This window comes from Aquarana catesbeiana, linkage group LG01 (genome assembly GCF_042186555.1).
Source record: "Aquarana catesbeiana isolate 2022-GZ linkage group LG01, ASM4218655v1, whole genome shotgun sequence".
NCBI classification, from domain to species: Eukaryota; Metazoa; Chordata; class Amphibia; order Anura; family Ranidae; genus Aquarana; species Aquarana catesbeiana.
Genome location: NC_133324.1, coordinates 513,825,973 through 513,853,598, shown reverse-complemented (window position 1 = coordinate 513,853,598; position 27,626 = coordinate 513,825,973). Strand labels below are relative to the sequence as shown.

General features: G+C 42.6%; 2 protein-coding genes across 5 annotated transcripts in view; both read right to left on the bottom strand.

The window, feature by feature from the left end:
* Positions 1 to 793: 793 nt before the first annotated feature.
* On the bottom strand, positions 794 to 4,698 carry TPGS1 (tubulin polyglutamylase complex subunit 1). The gene is made up of 2 exons (XM_073594033.1): positions 4,328 to 4,698; positions 794 to 1,448 (listed from the first exon to the last, which is right to left on the bottom strand). Exons 1-2 carry the CDS (start codon positions 4,654 to 4,656, stop codon positions 923 to 925), a joined length of 855 nt encoding a protein of 284 aa, XP_073450134.1. The 5' UTR covers positions 4,657 to 4,698; the 3' UTR covers positions 794 to 922.
* Positions 4,699 to 14,087: 9,389 nt separating this feature from the next.
* Positions 14,088 to 27,626, bottom strand: part of MADCAM1 (mucosal vascular addressin cell adhesion molecule 1) — a 31,272-nt gene continuing 17,733 nt past the window's right edge. For 3 of the 4 annotated variants that reach the window (XM_073594029.1, XM_073594031.1, XM_073594032.1), the window contains 3 exons: positions 18,595 to 19,218; positions 18,336 to 18,488; positions 14,088 to 14,467 (listed from right to left, as the gene is read on the bottom strand). In XM_073594029.1, coding sequence (XP_073450130.1) covers positions 14,265 to 14,467; positions 18,336 to 18,488; positions 18,595 to 19,218 — 980 coding nt within the window. In that variant the 3' untranslated portion in view covers positions 14,088 to 14,264. The remainder of the gene's footprint in view (positions 14,468 to 18,335; positions 18,489 to 18,594; positions 19,219 to 27,626) is intronic. The other variant, XM_073594030.1, reaches the window with a different exon arrangement.

Below are 27,626 nucleotides of genomic sequence, written 5' to 3'. Positions count from 1 at the left end.
CTATAACATTGCACCTGAGTGAGTTCAATGAAAACACACTAACAACAGTGAAAAATGAAAACATTTCTAGGGGTCCATTTATAATTAAAAAAAAAGAAAATTAATATATAAATAAATATATACACACACAGGGCTTTTATTGAACAAAGCATATAGTGTATAAATGTCATGGGTCACTCAGGAACTGGGGGGGGGGGAGGAATATCTCACCAAAGAGATACAGATAGAAATAAAAATCTGGAAGCAATTCTAACCGGTCAAGTTTTGGTTTGTGTTCTACTTAAAACCCCCCCAAAAATAAACAAATTTTAACTGGTGTCACAGGTATAACATGTATAACATATAACACCACTGACAACAACAGAAACCTGCCAGATGTTATAACCCACTCAGTTCAAAAAATACTTCCTGGAGTTGGGACTTTTAAAAGCAGAACCTTACCCACAAATAATGCAACCCATTAATTTGAATGTGATATCAAGAATAAAACTCATATAGCCCTTTGGTACTGCAGTTCTCTCTTCTCATTCTCAGCGAAACTGAGATGCCATCACGGTCCCTCTTCTGGCAACTTAAGGAGCTCTTGCAATAAAAGAGCTTCTATCGTAACATAAGCAGGAGGGGATTGTGATTTCATGCAGGTACTAACGAAGGGCTGGACTGCGTAACCTTTTTAGCACTGCTGTATGAACCAGCAATAGCATAGATAAGAGTTGGCCTTAAACATGAGAATTTCAAAATAAACCAAATATTCTCATGGCTAATACAAAAAAAAATAAAAAAAAAGACAATCTGCAACATTACATTTATTAATGTATTACATGAGAATTGAAATGTATCAGCTAATTTGCTGTAGAGATGGAATGTAGAAATTATGAAAGCAGCATATTATTGAGAATAAAGAACACAGATCAGTGGGCATTCAATGAATTGGTTTGACTTTATCAAGAAAGAGGGAACATGCTTCCTTTAAAAATTCACTGCGGCTCATAGCTACACCCGTTTTACCTAAAAGAGCACGGTGCATGGCAACAGCCAAACAATCAGGTCCTAGTTTTGAACCAGCTTCTAAATAACTAGCAGGGACCGATAAGTCACTGGCAACCAAAGCTTCTTCCAAAGTGTCCAATACTGTCTGACAAACTTTTTGGTCCGACTTGCTATCCTCATCTAGAATATTAAACAAAGTATCCACTTTGGATCTGAACTCTATCAACACAAAGCAGGTCACTACCCCATAACGGAAAACATCAAATGGTACAGCCTCATAGTCTCGGCACTGTATCTTCTTTAGGAGGGCAGACAAAGTCTCTTTAGGTAGATCACCGTCTTGACAAATTTTGGTCAGTAAGTCAGTGTGAGTCTTGCCATTCAAACCTGGCTTTTTTTTCTTTCCTCCAGCACTGAGGCAGTCATAAGCAACACTCAGATTGTTGTTAAAAGCAGTCCTGTACATAAAAAAAAAAAAAAAAAAATTGTATTAGTAAAATGAGTCATTTTGGTGTTCTTTATAAATCCCAAAAGGAGAAGTGTGGGAACATAAAAACAAAACATACAGTACATACGAACCTACCTGTTGCAAGCTGTTCCCGGCCGGCACTAAACACAAGAATCACCTGAGTGATCATGTGACTTTTGGTTGCTCAGTTCTCAGTCTTCACTGAGCAGAGTGGTGACTGTCAGTCACCTCCCTCCGCTCTGCTCCTCCAGGGTTCAATGGAGCGCCATGCAGGAGTGGGAATGGGAGCAACGCACTGAGAGACCGAGCTAGCTGCCTGTAAGGGATCTAGTTGGATCCCGGCATTATTGTCAGGATACATTCAGAGTCTGGAACGGCTACGTGATGTCAACCAACTGACAGCTTTAGCCGGCTTTTTCGGGGTCACAGGAGAGCACAAGTAAGTGTATTCCTGTGACCCACATGAGAAGTATGGCTAAACAAGCTTTGGCCATATTTCTCTTTTAAAACCCATATCAAGTTTGCCCTCCACCGATCCCCTTCTCAACCCTGCAGCCAAAAATGGCACACAGTCAATTACCTTGATCAGGCATAAGAGTTCTGCTACTACTGTGCAGGCAAATGCAATTGACTAGCTATGGTGCCTCATTACCTCAAATGCTTGGAACCAGGTTTTTATTCTAGTCTGTGTTTCCGTTGGAGAGATTTCTCTTGACTTCGTGCCCCAAGAAGTCAGGTAATGAAGAAAAATCTCTCAACAGAGCCGCTCGGCTGTTATACCGGAGGAGCGGGAGGGGACGCCCCCCCCCCTCCCGCTGCCTCCCGCCGCTCTTACCGTGCGATCGGGAGGCCCGGTGTCCAATCGGCTGCCTCCGGCGGCTGTGGGCGCGGAAGCAACGACATGACGTCACTTCCCGTTTACTCGGCTGCCAATGGCGCCGAATTTAAAAATATACACAGTATTCAGAATCGCCGTTTTCGGCGATCTGAATACTTTGATGTGCAGAGGAGGGATTGGGGGTCTTTTAGACCCCCGATCCCTCCATAAAGAGTACCTGTCACCACCTATTACTGTCACAAGGGATGTTTACATTCCTTGTGACAGCAATAAAAGTAAAAAAAAAAAAACATTTTTTTTTAAACACAATTTATAAGTATAAAAATAAATAAATAAAAAAAATTTTAAAGCGCCCCCGTCCCCGCGAGCTCGCGCAGCAAAGAAAACGCATATGGAAGTCGCGCCCGCATATGTAAACGGTGTTCAAATCACACGTGAGGTATCGCTGCGATCGTCAGAGCGAGAGCAATAATTCTAGCACTAGACCTCCTCTGTAACTCCAACCTGGTAACCATAAAAAAAAAATTTAAAGCGTCGCCTATGGAAATTCATAGCTACCATAGTTTGTCGCCATTCCACGAGTGCGTGCAATTATAAAGCGTGACATGTTTTGTATCTATTTACTCGGCGTAACATCATCTTTCACATTATACAAAAAAACTGGGGTAACTTTACTGTTTGGATTTTTTAAAATTCATGGAAGTGTCCCTTTTCCAAAAATTTGCGTTTAAAACACCGCTGCACAAATACCGTGTGATATAAAATATTGCAACAATCTCCATTTTATTCTCTAGATTCTCTGCTAAAAAAAATTTATATATATATATATATATATATATATATATATATATATATATATATATATATATATAATGTTTGGGGGTTCTAAGTAATTTTCTAGCAAAAAATATGGATTTTAACTTGTAAACACCAAATTTCAAAAATAGGCTTAGTCATGAAAGGGTTAAACGCATTGTAGGGTGTTCCCCCCGAATATGTACTTGTATATTGGAATAGACCCTGACCAGGTTTTTTTTGGGCTGGAGCACCCCTCCCCCTCCTCATTACCTCTTATTAGTGGCCACCAGTGATTAGGATGTATCCCCTTCAGTTCTCCCACATAGAGGAGTTCAGCTCCCATGGTTGAGACAAAGGATCTTCCATTCTATTACTAGTGTAGGACCCACTAATTCGGGGTACTTTGTCGCAGTAAGTGGGCTTAGCGCTATATGACCATATAGTGTGACCAAACCCCCGTATTTTTTGAATATGTTCAGGTGTTTTTAACTAGCCCTGCAGGAAATGTCATTCTTGTATGTGTGCGCTGTAAAATATTTTGTACATATAAGCCACCATCGCACAGGTGCTGTCCAGTTAGATAGCAGACAATCTGTGAACTAAGGATGAGCTCAGGCGTGTTCGCAAACAGCATGTGCAGAGCCCGCCAGGAAGTCGGCACTGAGCTAATCACAGGCAGTGATCGGTGTCGCACCGATTTGGACGTGTCATTGCTGGCAATTGCCACTGATTTGGCATGTCAAATCTCTCCAAAGTGAACCAGGGCTAAATCAATGGGCAACCGGATATAAATAACTTGCATCTGTTTACACCAGACGATCCATCAGATTGGAATAGCCAACTCCTTTCCATTTTTGTGAACCTGGATGGATTTGGAGGTAAGCAGTAAATCTGACATGTGGCTGCCCACAGACTAACGTGTTTTGTGCCCCCGTGGCAGGGGGGACTCAGATCATGGCAGGATGTCCCAGCACCCCATCCCCATAGCAGTGTAACTCGTACAGACTCGGGGCTTGGGACAAACCTGTGAGTTGCAAAGCTATGCAAAAATGGAATAAATGCACATTTTTTTTTTTTTTTTTTTATTTGATTAAAGTGGCTGCATTTATTCCATGTTTTGCAAATGACAGCCTCTAATACGGATAAGGCCATGTTGTCTCCCTAGTATTTCCTACACTTAGATCACTGACATATAGAAAAGCTCCCTCCCCACTGCATGTCACCATACACACCTTTGTGAGTGATGAGCCAGCTTGAGGTACCACAGTGCACGGGCCCGGCGCTGTTGTCCTGGTAACGGCAGGCCGTGATCAGCCGCAGCTTCCCCTGCAGGGCCCGGGCCGAGCTTCCCAAAGTAATCTGCCAGGAAAGCCATTGGATTCTCCGGCCTGGCTTCCAGTAATTTGAGGACAGCTTCTCTCATCATTGTCCGCACTCCAGCCTGCACCAGGAAATCGGCCTCGCTGGTCTGTCGCTGAGGAGGCCGGGGGACCGGGGAGCTACCTGCAGCACGTCTCCTGTCTGCCATAGCCGGGCTCGTATGAAACCGGTCAGACGCCATCTTTGGTGAGGGCAACGCTATTACATCCTACAGCAAGGTAACGCCTCAGCCATGTTTAGTTTTGGAAAATATGGTGGCCATGACGACTGAGGACGCCAAATAGAATTGAATGCACACTTCGAAAGTGACCCCAGAGAAGGACCTTACAAAGAAGCTGTCATCATTACAACCTTGCTTATATTTGTTACATTGCATTTCTGTATTGTATGGCGCAAGTATTAAATAAACAAATAAGCGTGCATACCTCCCAAAGAACAATTAATAATCAGTGCTTAAAAAAAAAAAAAAAAAAACAGTGATGTATAACGTAGATAATTAATTAGATCTCAAAAAAAAAAAAAAAAAAACTTTAAGACTGCTTTCACACTGAGGCGCTTTACAGGCACTATAGCGCTAAAAATAGCGCCTGTAAAGTGCCTCTCCTCTCACTCCAGTGTGAAAGCCAGAGTGCTTACACACTGGAGCGGTGCGCTTGCAGGACGGTAAAAAAAAAAAAGTCCTGTAAGCCGCATCTTTGCAGTGCTGTAGGAGCAGTGCACACACCACTCCTAAAGCGCCCCTGTTCATTGAAATCAATGGGCAGCGGCGCTTTGCACATGCTTTTAACCCTTTTTCGGCCCCTAGTGGGGGTTAAAAGTGCCCCGCTAGTGTCCGAATAGCGCCGCTAAAACAATGGTAAAGCGCCGCTAAAAATAGCGATGCTTTACCGCCGATGCCCCAGTGTGAAAGTGGCCTTAATATTTGACAATTCATATAAATAATCAGACATGATATTGTGTAAAATAATCAAGATAAAGTATAACTAATGGCAAAACTTTTTTTTAGTTTTGGATAGAGTGGAGTTAGATTGGAACACCTGTCAGTTTTTATTGCTGTCTGTGCCCTTGTTAGGGAGATCTATTTGTCCTGTCTACCATTGTCATTGAAAGTGAAAGTAAAAGAAAATACCAAATTTCGGGTTCTCCCCGGAAAAGTAATAGAGGGGAAATCTTCCAATGGGGACACTAAGTCTGGTGACCTGGGGGTCCCAAAGAATTCCCTTAATTTGCAGGGATTTCCTCTCACTTCCTGTTTGGCTATGAGGCAGGGAGTGAAGGGGAATCTCCACAATGGGACACAGATGGTGAAAAAAAAACCTGACAGGGGTAATAACCCTACCTTACTCTATCCAAATTGAAGAAAAAAGTTTTGCCTATAGTTCTAGTTGAATTCATATAAATATTCCAACTCTTCTTAATTAATCGGTTGCCTATATATGGTATAGGCCAGTGGTTCTCAACCTCAGTCCTCCAGTACCCCCAACAGGCCATGTTTTGGGAATTTCTCTTAGATAAAATATCTGTCCAAAATACCAAGCCATTGACTCTGATTTAAAGCACCTGTGCAAGATAAAGGAAAACCTGCAAACATGGCTTGTTGGGGGTACTTGAGGAGTGAGGTTGAGAACCACTGGTATAGGCAACCAAATATATGCTTTAGTTTAGTTCACAATTGTGAACTGTGCTTGATCAGTGTACTGTGTACTCTATATAAAGGCACACCCTTGTGTGTCTCTAAGACCCCTTTCACACTGGGGCGGTTTGCAGGCGGTATTGCGCTAAAAATACCGCCTGCAAACCGCCCCTAAACAGCCTCCGCTGTTTGTTCAGTGTGAAAGCCCGAGGGCTTTCACACTGAAGCGGTGCGCCGGCAGGACGGTGAAAAAAGTCCTGCAAACCGCTTTTTTGGAGCGGTGAAGGAGCGGTCAGCGGGGGTTAAAACTGCACCGCTAGCGGCCGAATACCGCTGCAAGAACGACGGTACAGCAGCGCTAAAAATAGCGCTGTTGTACCGCCGACGCCCCCACCGCCCCAGTGTGAAAGGGGCCTAAGTGTGCCCCTGTAACACCAAGTGTTCTCTGTGCACCCCCAGTGAGCCCTCTTGTCTCCAAGTGCATTCCAGGGTCTGCAGTGCGCCCCTGTATGCTCTTCTCCAAATGCGCCATGTGTCTCCAATGCCCCCATATGTTCAAATGCATCACTTTCCACCCATGTGTCTCTAGTGCAGCCTTTGTGAGCCCGTGTCTTCCTGTGCATCCCAGTGTGCCCTGTGTCTCCAAGTGCGCTCCTCTGTTTTCACTAGAGTTGCCACCTCATCCTTTTAAACCCAAACACATATTGATTACACAGGTTCTGTGGCTGATTAAGGTGGTAATTAAACTCACTTGGTGCCTTATCTACATTAAATTAGCCTCAGAACCTGTGTAATTCATATGTGTTCGGGTTTAAAGGGATGAGGTGGCAACCCTAGTTTTCACACAGCCTGTGGTATGCCCCTACTGTCACGTTGACTAGCTGTCTTTATTGGATATGGACCCATCTCTGACAGTTTGTTTGAACCATGAATCTTTTTGACAAATCCCAGCCACATATTTATCCCAACAAACAACTCTTTCAAATACTTGATGCCCAGAAAGCCAGTAAAGTACTGGTGATCCAACATCTCTACACCCCCTTGCCTTGTTTGGCTTAACCACAGGACCCCCTTGCTCCAGCCCCTGAACCTTTGGCCCCACTGCAGCCTCCTCCAGCTCAGCCATCAGTCACGTCTGTGGCCTTCACACTTCAACTGCCATCTCCTCCATGCTTCTCAGGCAATCCCAAGAGTTTGGAATTAATGTGTAATATATGTAATTTCCCTACTCTCTGGAGAGGCCTTGGCCTGGTCACCCTCATTCTGGGAAAAAGGTGACCTTGTGACCAACAATACTCAGCTTTCATGGCTCTCTTGTGATAAAACCTTGATGAGCCTGCTTGTGCCTCCAATTTCCCTTATATGCCTCTACCAAGTTTTGCTTACAGTAGGACAGTCAGTCAACAATTCAGTAACAAACTAGCAGCTGAAAAATGGGACTCTCACTGCAACCTTGTTCGAGCAAATTAAAGATGGATTGGCAGGTTGCAAAAATCTCATTACTTGAAATCGCACATCATATCGAATAAGTACAAAGAACAAGAAAGCAAAGTACAAGTTAACACAGTACAATCTAGAGCATAATTGCACACAATACAGAGTCCACAAGCAGAGGGAAATAGAACCTCAACTATAGACATACAGCCCAAAATGCATGTAGATGATTTTGAGAGGATCTCCTCAAAACCCAAGGAACAGCCGGAAGATGGGGAGTAGGCGGGGTAAGGGGGGGTTGTGTAGAGTAAGAAGAGGCAGAAAAAAAGGGGGGGGGGGTGATCTCTCCAGCCAAACATCCATAAGAAATAACCCAAGCCAAGTTTATTACTAAGAAGACAAAGGGAGCCTGACCTTATCATACTTCCAGGGGCAGCCACTGTTAAGATAGGTCAACTTATACAGGGGTAGAGCAGCATCTATCATGGACTCCCAGGAAGACACAAAAGACACAGTTGGGGAAGAAACTGAGGTTTCCTTCTTGACATATTATAATATATAAGAAATTAATCGTTTCAAATGATGTGGTCTTTGGTCATCATCACGAATTCCCAGAAAGGCAAGTTCTGGGATCACTGAAAGGCTTAGCTGAAGGCAAGAATTAAGGAGGTCAAAGACCTCCAACCAAAACAGAGAAACTTTGGGGCATTCCCAGAACATGTGAATATAGGTACCTAGATAAAGCAGGCAAGTAGCACCCAGGGTAAATCCTATGTAACCGTACCAGTGTGTAATAGACCCGATAAATACATTTCATTGGTATGAATTTATCCCTGGAGGAAATAACAAGTTAGGACAGGCCTCCGGGCAATCCCAGTCCACTCTGTCAAGAGCTGAGATGTCAGCCATCCATAGATCCCACAACCGCCATACCTTCGGGGACTCTGTGCATACAGAGTAGAAATAGGCTTACTTAATTCATTGTGATCTAGCAATTCCTCAATCGGGTCCACTTGGGAGTACAGGCACATGAAGAAACTGGGACCTGGCTCAGTTGAAACTACAGAAAAAGCATCCAGCCTGGCAGTCTTAATTGATGAGAGAGATGGAAAAGGGGTTAAAAAGGAGACAGATGGCATAATATCTCCCAAAGTCTGAATTTAATATCTGGCCCACACTTGAGGATCTGGAATAGTGCGAAAGTGAGGCAAGGAAGGATTCCCCCACAGGGGTTGTGCAGGTGACCAGTGATTTACCTGAAGAAATCTATGTCCAGCTGCCCCCTACGCCCGTAGGGTGGCTTTAGTAGGAATAGGGAGCATGGCATAAGCCCTCGGGCCTCTCTATATCAGATTCCAGAGCTCCGAAAGAGAGCCCAGAAATGCATCTTCCAGGCAAACTGCAGCATTGTATGGAGATCCAATAAACCACCAATGCAACAGTAACCAGGATGGCCACCCAATAATACACCTGAAAAATAGGAAGGGTCAAGCCCCCCGCAACGTGTTGCGGGATGTAGGGTGAATTTTACTAATTGGGGAAGGGTGCCATACCAAATAAATGAGCTCACACAACAGTCTATCTCCCAAAAGAACAAATTCTGGGTTTTGAAGTCACTGCAGTAGAACAGGTCCAAAGCCGAATCGCTGCAGAATCTCCCAAAGATAATTCCACTCGACCGAGTAAAATGCCTACTCGGCACTCAAAGATCCACTGTGCAGTGTGCAAAAGCAATTTCTTAGTTAATTCCACAAGCAGGAGAGAAAGCTCCATTAAAACTTGCTGTCAAGCCACATAATAAGCCTGGTCTGGAGCCTCAACATATGCCACCTCCAGTCAAGCCACCTCTGCTTCCAAATGAGGGGGTCAATCAAACCTTGAAAAACCTTCTTTAACTAATGTCTGCCTTGGGCAGAATTTGCTCATATCCATCTTAGTGCCAGCAACAAGAAGTCCACATTCTCCATTGTCTATGGGAAGCATGGATGTCCACACCCAATATTCCAGCACTTAAATCAATTTGGTCCCATATTCTAAACCAGTTTCAGCACTTTGCTCTCAGGCACAAGAAATTTGCATATTGACACCATTAAAAAGCACTGCTTCCCCAACCCAGGGATAAAGTTTGGCTTGCCACCAAAACCATTCTTTCCAAGGTTCTCTCCATGAAGTGTTCCCTGTATTATATACGACCTTAAGAGTGCCAGGTGCCAGCTTAAAGTGGTGTTCCGGCCGAAATTATACTTTTTAAATAAAAATACCCCTATAATACACAAGCTTAATGTATTCTAGTAAAGTTAGTCTGTAAACTAAGGTCTGTTTTGTTAGTTTATAGCAGTAGTTTGTTATTTTATAAACTTACAGCAGGCCGTGGCCATCTTAAGGGTGGGCATCTGAAGCCAGACTGTATTTCTTCCTGGATCTCATCCTTGCAGATCTCGCACATGCTCAATGCAGCACAAGCAGTGTAAGAGGTTTCAGGTCAGGTTTCCATAGCAACGGCAGTGTCAGAGGAAGTTCCCAGAAGGCATTGCAAACAGGAAATGATGCGATGGGCCGCGGCCAGGGAGGAGGAAGTGAAAAATGAATACAGCAGATATACAGTAGGTGCTGTGAAAAAAAATTGAAAAATGTCCAATTCGTTTACAGTGCACAGTTTAGTGAGGGATGCTGAAGAGTTGTAAAAGTGGGTGGAACTCCACTTTAAATGAAGAAGCAATGCAAGGCTTGGCCCCAAAAATCTTACCTGTGTCCCCTATACCTGCCTTCAGCTCTGTGTGTCTGTGCCTTTTCAGTAGCCAGTGATCACTGTACCACTGCCCTCTTATGCCTTAGCTTCACGCACCTACTGTTTTCTGTGTGTCTCCTATGTTTTAAAGCATACACTATAACTGTCTTTTTTTCCTGGACAACTTGGTCTGCATGTATGTGTGAAAAAGTTATAAATAACTTGCATGTCAAATAGAAAAAAAAATGAATTCAAGTGGTTATAAAGGAAAACGTTCTATTTATTTATTTTTTACTTTAAAGTGGATGTAAACCCTCACATATACCCAGTGAAGTGAACAGCCTCAGATGATACACAGGGATGAAAAAAATCTCCCTACATAAGTTTTTCAAGTGTATCTGCTGTTTTCAGTTTTCTAGACTCTGTAGAATTTTAACATTGTGTTAGAATATTTACTTCCTCATTCAGCAGTAGGATTCTTGGCATACACTGTGTGACAGCTGATTGGAGGAAAGGCACACACCCTCCCTCCACATAGGCAGAGGAACAAAGATACTTGCAGAGCTGTGACAAGACAAGCTCTCTGCTAATCTATTTATAGCATCCACCCTGACCTGTCTCAGAGAACTCGTCAGTTCCTCTGATAACAGAAGAACTGAGCAGCAAAAAGACATTGGACTTAGGGCTTTGGAGAGAGATAAGTAAACACTACACATATATGTGGTCAAATTTCATGAATCGGGTTTACATCCACTTTAATGCATTTTCTGCACTAAGGTACATAACCTTTCAATAGAAGCTCCTCCCAAGTCCCCCCCCCCAAAAAAAAACATTTACCTGAGCCAGATCTCCATCCAGTGCTGTGCCCGCAGCATCTTTTCTCCCCTGTCTCTCTTCTCACAGGAGACTTGGCAGCAGCGGGGGCCACTGGCCTGCTGCTCTCAGTCAAATCCTGTGAGGAGGGAGAGAGGGGCGGGTTTGAGCCGCACTGTGTGTGTCTATAGACGCACACAGCCTGATTGGGATCAAGCTTACACATGTCAAACCATAGGAAGCAGCTTCCTATGGTGGCACACAGAGAAGATTAGGTGGTGAGAGCGCTGGCAGGGTACTCCAGATGAGGAGATTCGGGGGTTCGGTGCAAAACCATTGCACAGAGCAGGCAAGTAGAAGATTTATTATATTAAAAACAAATTAAGCTTTACAACCCCTTTCATATACAGAATAGTATAATTATAGGCATTAAGCACAAATATAATACTGATCCTCTTGACCCTAGATCAGAGACACAGAAATACAGATACTTGAAAATTACTACGGCAACGAAGTGATCTGAATTTCCAATAGGTGGAAAGTAATGGCAATTTCCATATATCTTTTGTGACAGGTTTCCTTTAAAGGACCAGTACTAAAGCTTAGGAGGTAGATTAGGTTTCTTGTATTTCCAGCATATTTCCAGGCATGACTAAAAGTCAGCCCCAAACCTCCCTCCCCAATCATTTTTTTCTTTGAACTTGTTTAAGGTGAGAAATACAGTTTATTCCTTGTGACATCCTCACCAGGCTTGTAAAGCTCTTGAAGGGGCTGCTGCTGGGAGCTCATTTTCTAGTGTCATAGTCATGCCCCAGAGCAACATATCCCAAAAGCTCTGTACCTACACAGAGTGTATATGCAGGCCCTTAAGGCTTCATGTACATGGGACCTTGTTTATCCTCTCCTGAACGATTTAACTTGACAGCTAGAATCCATCATTTAAAAATGTCAATTTAGCCATATTTACATGCCGTTTTGCCATGTTTGCATTTAGGAGCGTTTTAAAAAAAATTAAAATATTTTTTTTTTGTTAACTGCTTCTGCTCCCAGGAAGACTTTACCCCGTTCCTTAGCAGAGCACTTTTTGTGATTCGGCACTGCGTCGCTTTAACTGACAATTGCACAGTCGTGCGACGTTGCACCCAAACAAAATTGACGTCCTTTTTTTCCCCACAAATAGAGCTTTCTTTTGGTGGTATTTGATCACCTCTGTGGTTTTTATATTTTGCGCTATAAACAAAAAAAGAGGGACAATTTTGAAAAAACCCGCAATTTTTATATCCCCCAATATCCCCCAAAAATATATTAAAAAAAACAATTTTTTTCCTAATTCTAGGCCGATATGTATTCTTCTACGTATTTTAGGTAAAAAAAAAAATCGCAATAAACTTATATTGATTGGTTTGCGCAAAAGTTATAGTGTCTACAAAATAGGGGGTTAGTTTTATGGCATTTTTATTATTATTTTTTTTTTTTTACTAGTAATGGCGGCGATCTGTGATTTTTATCGGGACTGTGACATTATGGCGGCCACATCAGACAATTTTGTCACATTTTTGGGACCACACTGGCATTTATACAGCGATCAGTGCTATAAAAATGCATTGATTACTGTAAAAATGTCACTGGCAGGGAAGGGGTTAACACTAGGGGGTGATCATGGGGTTAATTGTGTTCCCTAGTGTGTGCTCTAACTGAAGGGTGGAGGGGACTGTGTAGGGGAAATGACAGATCGCTGTTCATACTCTGTATGAACAGACGATCTGTCTCTTCTCCCCTCAGAGAACTGGGAATTGTGCGTTTACACACACACACAGATCCCGGTTCTCGGTGTGTCAGCAGCGATCGCGGGAGCCCGACGGTGATCGTGACCGCCAGGCACTCGCATCAACTCCGGGGGTGAGCAGCGGGCGTGCGCCCCTGGTGGCCACAGGGCGACGAGACGTAACATAACGTTGGTTCACCCAGCCATGCCATTCTGCCGCAGAACAAAAGCGGCGGCTGGTCGGCAAGTGGTTAAAGTGAAAAACGTCTAAAGGAAATGCTGCTGAACGCGAGTTACCGCGTTTAGCAGCATTTACAAGCTGTTACAGGCATTTGGCATTTCAAATTCCTCCGAACATCAGTCCTGAACGCATTTTTTTTGCGTTCCAAAAAATGCTTCTAAACTCAACTGCCTAGAAACGACTATAAACTACCCTGTGTACATGTACTGATAAGATAGCATAGAGGAGAGTTCAAAGGCAGCTGAAAAAAATGGCCAACTGCTCCTAAACATCCGTTTACCAGCAGCAGTGTACATGAGGCCTACAACTCAAGGCAGCAGCATTGTTTTGCTGGGAAAGAAATGTATTTCACATTTTCTTTCCATTTTGCCCATACAAACACTAATGGTACTGTACTACATATGGTTGTTTTCTACAGTTCGGCATGCCTGTGCTTGCATTTTAGATACCTGGTGATTTTTTCTGCATTAGAAACTTGATTTATAGTTAAAACCTCAGACAGGTTTTTATTGCTATCTGTGTCCCCACTAGGTAAATTCACTCCTCTATATTTGTCCTAGAAACCATTGTCACTGAGACAGAAAGTGATGAAAAGTCCAACGTTTTTGAACTGTCACCAGAACAGGTGAGGGGAACCCTTCCAATAGGAACATCTCTTCTAAGTGGAGCATTCCCCTCACTGTGTCTAGAGATTTCTCCTCACTTTGTGTTGTGTGTCCAAAATGGGAATTGAAGGGAAATCTGCCCAATGGGACACCCAATATGAAAATGCAAAACTCGTGTGCTCATCAACTTCTAGAAATAGAAAAAGCTTCTATCAAACAGCTATGTTTACTCTGAGTAATAGCAAATAGCCAACGGTACATCTCAGAATTCTGAGTCAGATGATTTATTAATCAGATTATATAAATGTGTCACTGTTTGTGTCCTCCTACCTCAATTGCTGTTGCTATACATTGTGACACATCAATTGTTGCTCCAATATATCATCATTAACATCAAAGAAAGCTTTTAATCCATTATACATTTAAACAAAGACATTTTTATTTTTTTATAAAAAATAAAAAAATATTACTAGAGATTTGTACCAACACAATTAGTCTCTTCACAGTAGCTTTCCATCTTTGGTTGTATTATAGTGCAAATGTTCATCCCACAATGCAGTCAAGTCTTCTTCATTTGACTGATCTGTAATGAGATGATCCAGTCTCTAAGCTGTATGCAAGATCTTTTGCACCATGTTTACAATCTGACCAGTGTATCTGATTGGGCTGAAAGAATCCTTTTTTATTCAGTTGTCTCCAGATTTGCAGAAAAAGTAGAATGCTTCCAGCTAGACCTGCTGCAGGAACAGCCATCCAGATAATGCTCATGTCATCTGAAATATAATTATATAATTATTATCATTATTATAAAAAGAGTGTAAATTCTGTATCAGAAACTAAAATGACTGCAGGGAATGCTCAACAGAATGAATGAGAATGAGGAAGGACATCTGGTTACAAAGGATGGGGAGATGGCGAAGGTATTGAATTTTATTCTTCTCCTCAGTCTTCATGAGGGAATCGGGGGCTTCAGTAACCAAAACTGCAGTGTTTATCCTCATGACACATCACAGGAAGCACCTCCATGGTTAACAGAGGACAGAATTAAAATTTGACTTGAGAAACTTAACATTATTAAATCACCGGGACCAGATGGCTTGCACTCGAGGGTACTTAGGGAACTCAGTCAAGTAATTGCCAGAACGTTGTTCCTAATTTTTACAGACAGTCTACTGATTGGAATGTACCAGCTGATTGGAGAAAAGCCAATGTAGCACCAATATTTAAAAAGGGCCCAAATACATCCCTGGGAATTACAGACCAGTTAGCTTAACATCAATAGTATGTAAACTCTTGTAGGGTATGATAAGGGACTATATACAAGATTTTAGTAATGAGAACAGTATCATTTGCAGTAATTAGCATGGATTCATGAAGAATCGTTCTTGCAAAACCAATCTATTAACCTTCTATGAGGAGGTGAGTTGCCAGCTAGATAAAGGAAGGCCCGTAGACGTGGTGTATCTGGATTTTGCAAAAGCATTTGACACAGTTCCCCATAAACGTTTACTGTACAAAATAAGGTCCGTTGGCATGGACCAAAGGGTGACTACATGGATTGAAAACTGGCTACAAGGGTGAGTTCAGAGGGTTGTGATAAATGGGGAGTACTCGGAATGGTCAGGGGTGGGTAGCCGGGTCCCCCAGGGTTCTGTGCTGGGACCAATCCTGTTTAATTTGTTCATAAATGACCTGGAGGATGGGGTAAACAGTTCAATCTCTGTATTTGCTAAGCTAAGCAGGGCAATAACTTCTCCGCAGGATGTGGAAACCTTGCAAAAAGATCTGAACAAATTAATGGGGTGGGCGACTACATGGCAAATGAGGTTCAATATAGAAATGGGTGGCAAAAATATGAATGCAATCTATACACTGGGGTGAGAACCTCTGGGGGAATCTAGGATGGAAAAGGACCTGGGGTCCTAGTAGATGATAGGCTCAGGAATGGCATGCAGTGCTAAGTTGCTGCTAACAAAGCAAACAGAATATTGGCATGCATTAAAAAGGGGATCAACTCCAGAGATAAAACGATAATTCTCCCGCTCTACAAGACTCTGGTCCTGCCGCACCTAGAGTATGCTGTCCAGTTCTGGGCACCAGTCCTCAGGAAGGATGTACTGGAATTGGAGCGAGTACAAAGAAGGGCAACAAAGCTAATAAAGGGTCTGGACGATATTAGTTATGAGGAAAGGTTGCGAGCACTGAACTTATTCTCTCTGGAGAAGAGACGCTTGAGAGGGGATATGATTTCAATATACAAAATACCGTACTGATGACCCCACAATAGGAATAAAACTTTTTCGCAGAAGAGAGTTTAACAAGACTCTTGGCCACTCATTAAAATTAGAAGAAAAGAGGTTTAACCTTAAACTACGCAGAGGGTTCTTTACTGTAAGAGCGGCAAGGATGTGGAATTTCCTTCCACAGGCTGTGGTCTCAGTGGGGAGCATCGATGGTTTCAACAAACTATTAGATAAGCACCTGAATGACCACAACATACAGGGATATACAATGTAATACTGACAGATAATCACACACATAGGTTGGACTTGATGGACTTGTGTCTTTTTTCAATCTCACCTACTATGTAACTATATGTAACAGGTGAAATGGCATGTATAGTGGTTTTATAAAATAAAATAAAAAAAGTCACTTTCAGCGTGACCGCATTTACGAACCTCTGATGATGAGCGTTTTACCTGCGTAATTTGCAGGACTGAGCTGTCAGTTTGACGGCTTAGGTCCTTCTGTGCATTCAGTTTGGAATGAAAGATACTTTTGCTTTCATTCATGAAAACTGCTTTGTGTAAATAAAAACACAAGCTTTCTAAAAACATTACAACAGGGATAAGAAACAAAAAGATCTTTAGTAAAAAGCAGCACACATCACACATTTAACCCCTTGATCACCCTAGATCAGGGGTAGGCAACCTCGGCCCTCCAACTGTAGTGAAACTACAAGTCCCATGAGACATTGCAAGACCCTGACAATCACAGGTATGACTCCTAGAAGCAGAGGCATGATGGGATTTGTAGTTTCAAAACAGCTGGAGTGCCGAGGTTGCCTACCCCTGTCCTAGATGTTAATATGCCTTCCCAGCCAGTGTCATTAGTACAGTGACAGTGTATAATATCACTGATCACTGTATTGGTGTCACTGGTGATGACAATGAGAGTTAGCCAGTCCTCCCCCCAATTAGTGTTAGATTGCCCGCTGCATTATCGCTGTCTCATTTCAAGGCGCTGATCACAGCCATTAGTAGTATAAAATAAACATTCCAGTATATATCTATCTATCATAGTTTGTAGACACTATAACTTTCATGTAAACCAATCAATATACACTTATTGTGATTTTTTTTTTTTTACCATGACATGTAGCAGAATACATTTTGCCCCAAATTTATAAAGAACTTAGATTTTTATTTATTTATTTTTTTTTTAATTGGATATGTTTTATAGCAGAAAGTTAAACATGTTGTTTTTGTTTTCAAAATTTTCGGTCTTTTTTTTTGTTTATATAAAAAAAAAAAAACAGTGGTAATCAAATACCACCAAAATATTTTTTTGTGTGTGAAAAAAAATTATAAAAATGTTGTTTGGGTACAGCGTTGCATGGCTGTGCAATTGCCAGTTAAAGTAGCGCAGTGCTGCATAGCAAAAAATGGCCTGGTCATGAAGGGGGTAAAACCTTTCCGGAGCTGAGGTGGTTAAAAAAATGTTTTGTGCCAGAAACATGATTCAAGTGCTTTTTTTTTTAGAGGGACAAATCATTGAATAACATTTGTACTTAACCCTAATAAAATTTGTAGCTAAAATTTAAGGTGACTAATTTTTATCAACGCCTTCATGCCCTTCAACTAGGTTTTACTTTATTTTTTTTACCACTTTTGTTCATTTTTGTATTACCAAATTAAAGAGAATAAGGGGTATCTTTGGTATCTGTGCCTTGGGTGCCAGAGGGCCTTGTCCCAGCACTGGCTACAATGCTGCTGTTTCACAGATAAAATAGAGGGCTGCTTACTTAATAATAAATACTCTTTAGTGCACTGGAATAATCAGATAAGAGGCTTTACATAATACATCATGTCACATGATGTTGTGTAAGAAGAGAATATTATCCTTTTGATAGTGCATGACAGCCAGACAGCTTGCATTTTCAGGAGAGATCAGCAGTGGCAGCCTGCATCCTATGTAAAGTTTTCTTAAAAATGGACCTGAACTTAAAAAGTTAAGATTCGGTATGTTATTGGGTAAATGTAGAACTATTCGAAAAGCAGAAGTGCACTTCCTGGTGTGTGAGTGTGCCTAGCCACTCTTGTGCCTGCAGCCTTATAACATTACAGTATGTGCCATGTGAGATCTTAGCACAGCTAGTATCAAAGATTCTGAGTGAGATTTGGTGTTGTCACTACTGTTCTGCTTATTGTTCTCTTTGCTGGAGACTCTGACAAGAGGAAGTAAAGCCCTACATCTACCAAGATGGCTGCCTCCAAAGAGGGGCACAGTGAAGAACAAGGCATAGTAAGTTAGTATTATTGGCTGCAGGTAAACCACAGGCCCTCTGCTTGCTTTTTTTGGGCATCGCTTCCAAATATCAGTTCCTCTTTAGCTCTGAAAACATTTTCTTTACTTGCTTACCTCTGTTTGGATGAGGGAGCACTTTATGAGTGGTGGGGCTGCTAAACCCAGTAGATGAAATTGGGGATGATAGTGTCCTCTGTGTTGTTGGTATTCTTGTGGTCATAACTGTGGTTTGGTTTTCAGTATTTGTCACTGTTACAGCCAAAGGATCTGTGGTCCGCAGTATCAATAAAGAATTATATTAACATTGTTTCACTCCATCACATGAAATACATATTGGTGCAAGGTAACGGCAACATTTTCTCTCCATGCTTACCTGTGTTTGGAGTATAGAGCTCTTTGCGTGGGATGAGACTGCTAAACATTGTAGATAGAGGTGATGGAGTCTTCTGTTTGGGGGTTTCTGTGTACACAGTTGTTGTAGATAGAGGTGATGGAGTCTTCTGTTTGGGGGTTTCTGTGTACACAGTTGTTGTAGATAGAGGTGATGGAGTCTTCTGTTTGGGGGTTTCTGTGTACACAGTTGTTGTAGATAGAGGTGATGGAATCTTCTGTTTGGGGGTTTCTGTGTACACAGTTGTTGTAGATAGAGGTGATGGAGTCTTCTGTTTGGGGGTTTCTGTGTACACAGTTGTTGTAGATAGAGGTGATGGAGTCTTCTGTTTGGGGGTTTCTGTGTACACAGTTGTTGTAGATAGAGGTGATGGAGTCTTCTGTTTGGGGGTTTCTGTGTACACAGTTGATGTAGATAGAGGTGATGGAGTCTTCTGTTTGGGGGTTTCTGTGTACACAGTTGTTGTAGATAGAGGTGATGGAGTCTTCTGTTTGGGGGTTTCTGTGTACACAGTTGTGGAATCTGTGCTTGTAGAAAATGTTGTCATACTTGTGTTTTGGTTTTCCGTATTAGTTATTGTTGTATCCAAAGCATCAGTGGCCCTCACTGTCAATAAAGCAAAGAAAAAAGATTCCCTGTCATAGTATAAGTTAAAGCAGTATTAAACCAAAAAGAAAACATTTATTATTTTGCAGACTACCAATTCTTAGATGTGATGGCTGCATTAGTAGTTTCTTTCTTTCTTTCTTTCTTTCTTTCTTTCTTTCTTTCTTTCTTTCTTTCTTTCTTTCTTTCTTTCTTTCTTTCTTTCTTTCTTTCTTTCTTTCTTTCTTTCCCTCCCCCTGGCTGTCTAGTAAGTCTGTTGTTTTTCAAAAGAACAAGCTAGCTGCTATAAATGTATCAGTTAAAGCGGAGTTCCACCCAAAAGTGGAACTTACACTCAACTGATTCCTCTCCCCCTCCGCTGCCACAATTGGCACCTTTTGGGGGGAGGGGGGACAGGATACCTTTCCCACTTCCGGGAGCCTCAGCCGCAGGTATTGACGTCACGGCTGGGGCTCCTTCCTCCTCCTCCCCCTGTCGCCGGGCCAGCAGGAGAGAGAAGCGGGGCCTCGTGCATCATGCGCAATAGGGTTCCCGGCGTGAAGCTGAAAGGCTACACTGCCGGGTACCCTTACACGCAATGGCGGCGGCAGCACTCGACAGCTGAGGGAAACATCAGCTGTGGTGCCGACATCGCTGGACTCCAGGACAGGTAAGTGTCCTATTATTAAAAGCCAGCAGCTGCAGTATGTGTAGCTGCTGGTTTTTAATTTTCTTTTTTTGGGCGGACCTCCGCTTTAAAGTGTTAAGGTGTTGCTAAACCCAAAACCGTAAAATCAGTATGTATATGCAGTAAAGCATGCTTGTTATAATGTGGATCCTAAGGGGTTATTCCTGCACATTGTGTAAAAATGCTGTTTGATCCTGTCTTATACTTATTATTATTATTATTATACTTATTATTACTGATAGTACAGAGCATTGGGGGCACTCTGCACATGCTCAGTTTGGGGTGTATTGCTAGAGAGTTTTTTTTTTGGGGGGGGGGTGCATGTGATTGGCACAGGGCCAATCAGCACTCTCCAAGTCAGGGGTCATGCAGCCTCATAGGACAGTCAGAGGAAAATAAAAACTCTTCCTACAAGCTTTAACCAGTGCTCGGCCGGATACTGAAAGATAGATTTAGCAGTTTATATTGACTAAAATAATTGCATTTCCACATTCTGCTTACTGTGGGAAACCAGATATAGTGAATGCAGGGTCCTGGGTTTGGTAATACTTTAAGGGTGTTAAGACAAACCATTTACCACTGACAGGGGTGCTTACAATGATCAGCTTTTGTTTATTAATGTAAAACCTTTATCCCGAAAAAAAAAAAAAAAAACCTGTTGCTGTAACTGCTTGTGTAACTTCAGTGTGAGCTGTAGTACAGCTTCATTTTATTAGTGTATTTAAATTTAAACTTAAAGCGGAGTGCCACCCAAAAGTGGAACTTTCGCTTATATGCCCCCCCCCCTCCGGTGTCACCTTTGGCACCTTTCAGGGGGGAGGGGGGGTTTTTGAGAGGTCCCCTTCCTCACTTCCGGGAGACGGGCAGCAGCCCAATCTCCCAGAAGTTCGGCCCCATCCTCCTTCCCCTGCTGCCGGGCCAATCAGAAAGCACAGCGCGCTTCACGCATGGCAAAATAAATATTTTAGATGGTTATGGATTCCCTCTATTTATTCCATATATGTATTAACTTGTTTATTCCTATAGTTAGCTAGTGTGGCAAAGCTCTGGTATAGTTACTGGCGATATTACAATAATAAGGTTAGCTATTAAAAATAAACACATTGCTTATATAAACAAGGGTCATATTTATTTCTCAATAAAATAGGAACGCTAACATAAAAACACTAAAGGGAAATATTACAGAGCATATAAAACAAAAGAACATCAATGATACATTACATATAACAAAATAGACGTCCTTTTTTTCCCACAAATAGAGCTTTTTTTTGGTGGTATTTGATCACCCCTGCGGTTTTTATTTTTTGCGCTATAAACAAAAAAAGAGCGACAATTTTGAAAAAAAAAAACCCATTATTTTTTACATTTTGCTATAATAAATATCCCCCAAAAATATATAAAAAACAATTTTCCTCAGTTTAGGCTGATACGTATTCTTCTACATATTTTTGGTAAAAAAATTTAAAAAAAATTGCAATAAGCGTTTATTGATTGGTTTGCGCAAAAGTTATAGCGTTTACAAAATAGGGGATAGTTTTATGGCATTTTTATTAATATTTTTTTTTTTTTTTTTACTAGTAATGGCGGCGATCAGCGATTTTTATTGTGACTGCGACATTATGGCGGACACATCGGACATTTTTGACACATTTTTGGGATCATTGTCATTTATACAGCAATCAGTGCTATACAAATGCACTGATTCCTGTGTAAATGACACTGGTAGTGAAGGGGTTAACCACTAGGGGGCAGTGTAAAGGTTAAGTATGTCCTGGGGAGTGATTCTAACTGTGGGGGGGCGTGGCTACGTTTGACACGTCACTGATCTCTGCTCCCGATTACAGGGAGCAGAGATCAGTGACACTGTCACTAGGCAGAACGGGGAGATGCTTGTTTACATTAACATCTCCCCGTTCTTTCTCTCCGTGAGGCGATCGCAGGTATCCCCGCGGCAATCAAGTCCGTGGGACTCGCGACCCAACTCACGGAGGTCCCCGCCGGCGCGCGCACGCAATGGCATGGTGGCAAATTTAAAGGGACGTATAGGTACGCCCATTTGCCTAGCCGTGCCATTCTGCCGATTGTACATCGGTGTGTGCTGGTCGGGAACCGGTTAAGCTTGCCTTTATCATTATGGAGAGTGAATGTTGCAGCAGAGTTTAGACTGACTGTTGGGTGCCTTCTGAGAGGTTGCAATAAGCAACACCAAAATAAATAAAAAGCCACAGGTAGCCCACTTTTCAGCAGTTACTTTTAGGGAAAAATGAAAGGATGAATTGTCAAGAAAAAACACTTTGGGGTTGATTTACTAAAGGCAAATATACTGTGCACTTGCACAGAGCTTAGTAAATGAGGTAAAGCTTTACTTTGCAAAGAATATTCAATCACGTGCAAGGACAATAAAAAACAACGCTTTTGCTTGCACATGATTGGATGATAGCAATTAGCAGAGCTTCCCCTCATTTCAGGACCTTCCCCTCAGTTCTGGAGCAACTGCAATTGAAGTGCACTTGTAGTGCACAGTATATTTGCCTTTACTAAATCAACCTCCCTGTCTTTTTTCTTTAAAAAATAAATATATTTGCCTCATCAGATAACAGTCAGCTACAAGATGTCGTGAACAAATACAGCACTGTGCAAGGGTTTTAGGAAGGTGTTGATAAATGTATCAATGAAAAAAAAAGTTTGTAAAAAACGTAATTTTTAAATGAGCAGTGATTTACTGATGCTTAAAGTGAAAGCAAAAAAATGAGAAAGAACAATAAAAATGAAAAATTTCTTTCAATATAGTGCCTGGGGGTCCCCTTAGTCTACTTGTAAAGTGGCACATCTGTACCATGTATAGAAGCTGCTGCAGTAATAATTGCATTTATAAAGCAAAAAAAAAAAAAGACATTTTCCCTGCAAGCTTACTTTATTTTGTAAACAACGGCTTGGGGAGCCAGTCTGTATAATGAGGCCACAACGTAGTGCACTGGGAACAAGATTAGAGATTATTTGGATAAATTCTGGTCTCTTCTTGGATAGAAGTAACAGGTGTGGAAACCCTGTAACCCTATAGAGGTACTCTTGATGAGAGCAAGATTTGGCCTTGCTGTCAAAAATTTAAATGACATGCACCTGTCAATCAGGTGCGGAAAAATTGGTCTTTGGGTGTCCTGCAGAAATTCCACATCCCAAAAACACTTAATCAGCGACATCGGCATAATAGCTGCTCGTAATCCAGGACTAATTCATTTTGATAAATGTCAGACAGTTCACGGAGTCTGTGGTCAGACGTGTTCTATTATCAGTAACAAAACCTCCAGCAACACTGAATGCCCGTTCGGAAAGCACGCTGGATGCAGTGCAGCCCAGCAGCTCAATTGCATACTGGGCAAGTTCTGACCAGTGGTCTATTCTCATGACCCAGTAACCCAGTGGATCCTCAACTGGAAAACTCTCCATCTCTGTTTTTGCTCCTAGATAATGTGTCCACCATATGATGCAGACGCTGCCGATGCGATGTGGAAGCTGACAGCCCTGGGTGGCAAGGACTAAATAAATTGTGAAATGCATCACTTAGGTGGCCGCCTTCTCCACCGCTCCTCTCTTAACCAACAGAAGCCTCAAAACTACATTTTCCATGACACTGTAACCTACCAGAGTCTGGAAAGGCGTTGTATAAACTCCTCTTTAAGGTGTCCTCAAGAGATTTCATCTTTTGCACCCTCTGTGGGGATGGGACAAGTTCTGAGACTTTCCCCTTGTAACAGTGGTCAAGGAGGGTTGCCAACCAATAGTGATCCTTCTCCTTTATGCTACATACTCTTGGGTTCGTTAGCAGACGTTGAAGCATGAGGGAGCCAAAGCACCGCAAGTTTGTGGAGGTATGAGAAGCAGACTCCTCAAGGTCACTGACAGTATCTGGAACTGCCTCCCCCCAGCCACGTACTACTCCCAAGGGTTCTGGGGATGGAAAACTATCTCTTAATGTTTGACGTATGTTTTCCTCTGCTTCGATGGCTCCAAAACTGCCAGAATCCTCCTTGTCCTCCCCTACCTCTTGTGTGTTCTGTGGTGTAGGAAGAATGGTGTCTGCATAAAGCAGGCCTTGAGAGGAAAGTAAACCCCTCTCTTCCTCCAGCTGCTCTGCCTCGAGTGCCCTGTTCATAATGCCACACAGAGTCTTCTCCAGCAGAAACACAACAGGGATTGATGCATGACCATCCTTGTGGCCTCCTGAAATGGTGACAGTACAGGGCATGCATCCTTTATGAACAGCCATTGGCGTGGGGAAAAAAAGCCGAGCCAGCCTGAGCCTGACATTGTGCCATATTCACAAAGGTACTCGTTGATGGCCCTCTGCTGCATGTGCAGCCGCTGCAGCATTGCACTGGGTAGAGTTGACAAATTTCGCATAATCACCACTAGCTGTATAGAGATGTGGCACAACAAGCTGCAGCACTGAGCCCTGTGCTGCATCCTTTCGAGTTGCAAGCAGAGTTACCCAGTGCGCTGTGAACAAAATATATTGTCCCTGACCATGCTTGCTGGACCACTTGTCAGCAGTAATGTGGACTTTGCGGCTTAATGCCTTGCCCAACGATGCCACAACATTACCTTCCATGTGATGGTACAGAGCTGGAATGGCCTTACACGAAAAGAAAAAGCAAATGGGAACCTGCTATTGTGGCACAGCACATTCTGCAAACTCACAGAAAGGGCAGAATCAACCAGACAGAAAGGCAGAAGTTGTAGAGCCAGCAGGTTTGAAAAGCTTGCATTTAGATGCTGGGCATGTGGGTGGCAGTGACTGTATTTTTTTTGGCCGCAGCAGGTGGGGCAGAGAAATGTGACTGGCTATAGTCTGAAGCTGGTGGTGTGCTACTGGCAGATGTGCTGTAAGGACCTAGGACACCCTGCGCTATACCATCATCCCTATCAGTGGAGGCTGCGGAGAGGTCATGAGGTATAGCAGTGGCAGACTGAGGTGAGTAAGGAGGAGAAACAGAATTGTGTCCCTTTTGTGTGGCTCTTGCCACCCGGCTGAGTGGTGGGAGGTTAAATGCTTTGTCAAGCATGTGGTACCCAAATGGCTGGTGTTTTTGCCACGCTTGATGTGCTTGAGACAAAGTTTGCAAATTGCAACAGTGCGATCGGCTGCACATGTGCTAAAAAAGGCAACGACAGCTGAGCTGTGGGAAGTGGGCCAGGAGATAACAGCTCCACAATGTGATATATTAGAGTGGCTGCTCTCTACTCTTCCATGATGGCTGCCTCATTGGGGTTGTGCCTCACTATCACTTTCCACCTCTGTTCTATCCGGCACCCAAGTTGCGTCAGTGACCTCATCATTTCCTCCATCCTCATTACCACTGTAGACAACTTGGCAATACGCTGCGGCTGGGGGAACATGACTGCCAATTTGTGTACCAGTGTTCTACCCTCTCTGTAGGCTCATGTTCCTACATTCCTCAACCTCAGAACCAACATCTGAATCAAGTAATGGCTGTGCATTGTCAAGGAGCAAGTGGCTGATGCCACGTTCAAATAATTCAGCTGACTCCTCCATGCCTGATGCTGGGGCTATGGCAGGAATAGCTATGGACAAGGAGGCAGAAATAGCTACTCTGGCAGCTGCAGTGGACTGTGCACTAGTCTCTGCTTGGGTGACGGAGGATGAGGATGGTTTAGTAAGCCAGTCCACCACCTCATCTGCATGCTGTGGCTAGGTAGCACAGCCAACATCACTAATCAGAGGAAACTATGCCCTGCCTGAGGACTGGCGATGTCCACCTTTGCCTGTGGACACATACGCTGCTGGCCCCCTCGCAGTGCCATGGAAACGTCTGCCTCTTCTTGTTTGCCTTATTAACAAAATGTAATAAAGATGTGGAAATGTGTACGTGGATGCACTTTAAACAATGGAAAGTGTTCACTGTTAAAAAAAAAAAAACAATGGAAAGTGGTGTTTGGTGCACTTTAACCTGAGTACTCACTACACAGACACACTCCACTGATATGCTATAATATACTGCATTAAACGTGCACTAACGCACAGAAATATACTGCGTTAAATGTGCGGTAACGAACAGAAATATACTGCGTTAAACGTGCAGTAACGTACAGAAAAATACTGCGTTAAACACGCACTAGCGCACTGAAATATACTGCAATAAACGTGGACTAACGCACTCAAATATGCTGCATTAAATGTACACTACCACACAGAAATATACTACGGTAAACGTGCACTAACGCAGTGAAATATTCTGTGTTAAACATGCAGTAATGCACTGAAATATACTGTGTTAATCATGCAGTAATGCACGGAAATAAACTGCGTTAATCGTGCAGTAATGCACAGAAATATACTGCGTTTATCGTGCAGTAACGCACAGAAATATACTGCGTTTGATGTGTACCACGCACAGAAATATACTGCATTAGAAGTGTACCATGCACAGAAATATACTGTATTAAATGTGCAGCAACACACAGAAATATACTGCGTTAAACTGCACTAGCGCACTGAAATATACTGCATTAAATGTGCACTAGCGCACTGAAATATACTGTGTTAATCGTAGACTAACGCACTCAAATATGCTGCGGTAAATGTGCAGCAACACACTGAAATATACTGCGTTAAACGTGCAGTAACGCACAGAAATATACTGCATTAAACGGCACATAGCGCATTGAAATATTCTGTGTTCATGCAGTAACACACAGAAATATACTGCGTTAAACGTGTAGTAGCGCACTGAAATATACTGTGTAAAACGTGCACTAATGCACAGAAATATACTGTGAAAAGCGTGTAGTAACACACAGAAAAATACTGTGTAAAACGTGCCCTAGCGCACTGAAAAATACTGCGTTAAATGTGGACTAACGCACTCAAATATGCTGCGTTAAATTTACACTAACGCACAGAAATATACTGCATTAAACGTGCACTAAGGCACGATAATACACTGCATTAACTGCCACGTAACGCACTGAAATATACTGCGTTAATCATGCAGTAACGCACAGAAATATACTGCGTTAAATGTGCAGTAACACACAGAAATATACTGTGTAAAACGTGCACTAATGCACAGAAATATACTGTGAAAAGCGTGTAGTAACACACAGAAAAATACTATGAAAAACGTGCACTAGCGCACTGAAATATACTGCGTTAAATGTGGACTAACGCACTCAAATATGCTGCGTTAAATTTACACTAACGCACAGAAATATACTGCATTAAACGTGCACTAAGGCACAATAATACACTGCATTAACTGCCACGTAACGCACTGAAATATACTGCATTAACCGGTTCCCGACCGGCTCACGCACATATACTGTGGTACGGTAACACCGCTGCGTGAAATCCCGTACAATGGTTCCCTTTAAGAGCTGCCAGAGGGCACGCGTGCCCGCTGCACGGCAGGGGACCCGGTGTACATGGCCAGCGATCGCCCCCGGGGCGATCGCGTGCACAAGAGCCAGCACAGGGATTTGTGTGTGTAAACACACAAATCGATGTTCTGTCAGGGGAGAGGAGACATGTCGTTTGTTCCTAGTAAGTACACATCCAGGGAACACACATTTAACCCCTTAATCGCCCTCTAGTGTTAACCCTTTCCCTGCCAGTGCCATTTATACGGTAATTTATACAGTAATCAGTGCATATTTATAGCACTGATCCTGTATAAGTGTCAATGGTCCCAATAATGTGTCAAAAGTGTCTGATCTGTCCGTT

Excerpts from the sequence above, each read along its gene's own strand:
- TPGS1 (XM_073594033.1), bottom strand. The coding sequence starts at position 4,656 with ATGGCGTCTGACCGGTTTCATACGAGCCCGGCTATGGCAGACAGGAGA. Across the intron at positions 1,449-4,327 it reads CTGGCTCATCACTCACAAAG|GACTGCTTTTAACAACAATC; the intron begins GTGTGTATGGTG and ends TTTTATGTACAG.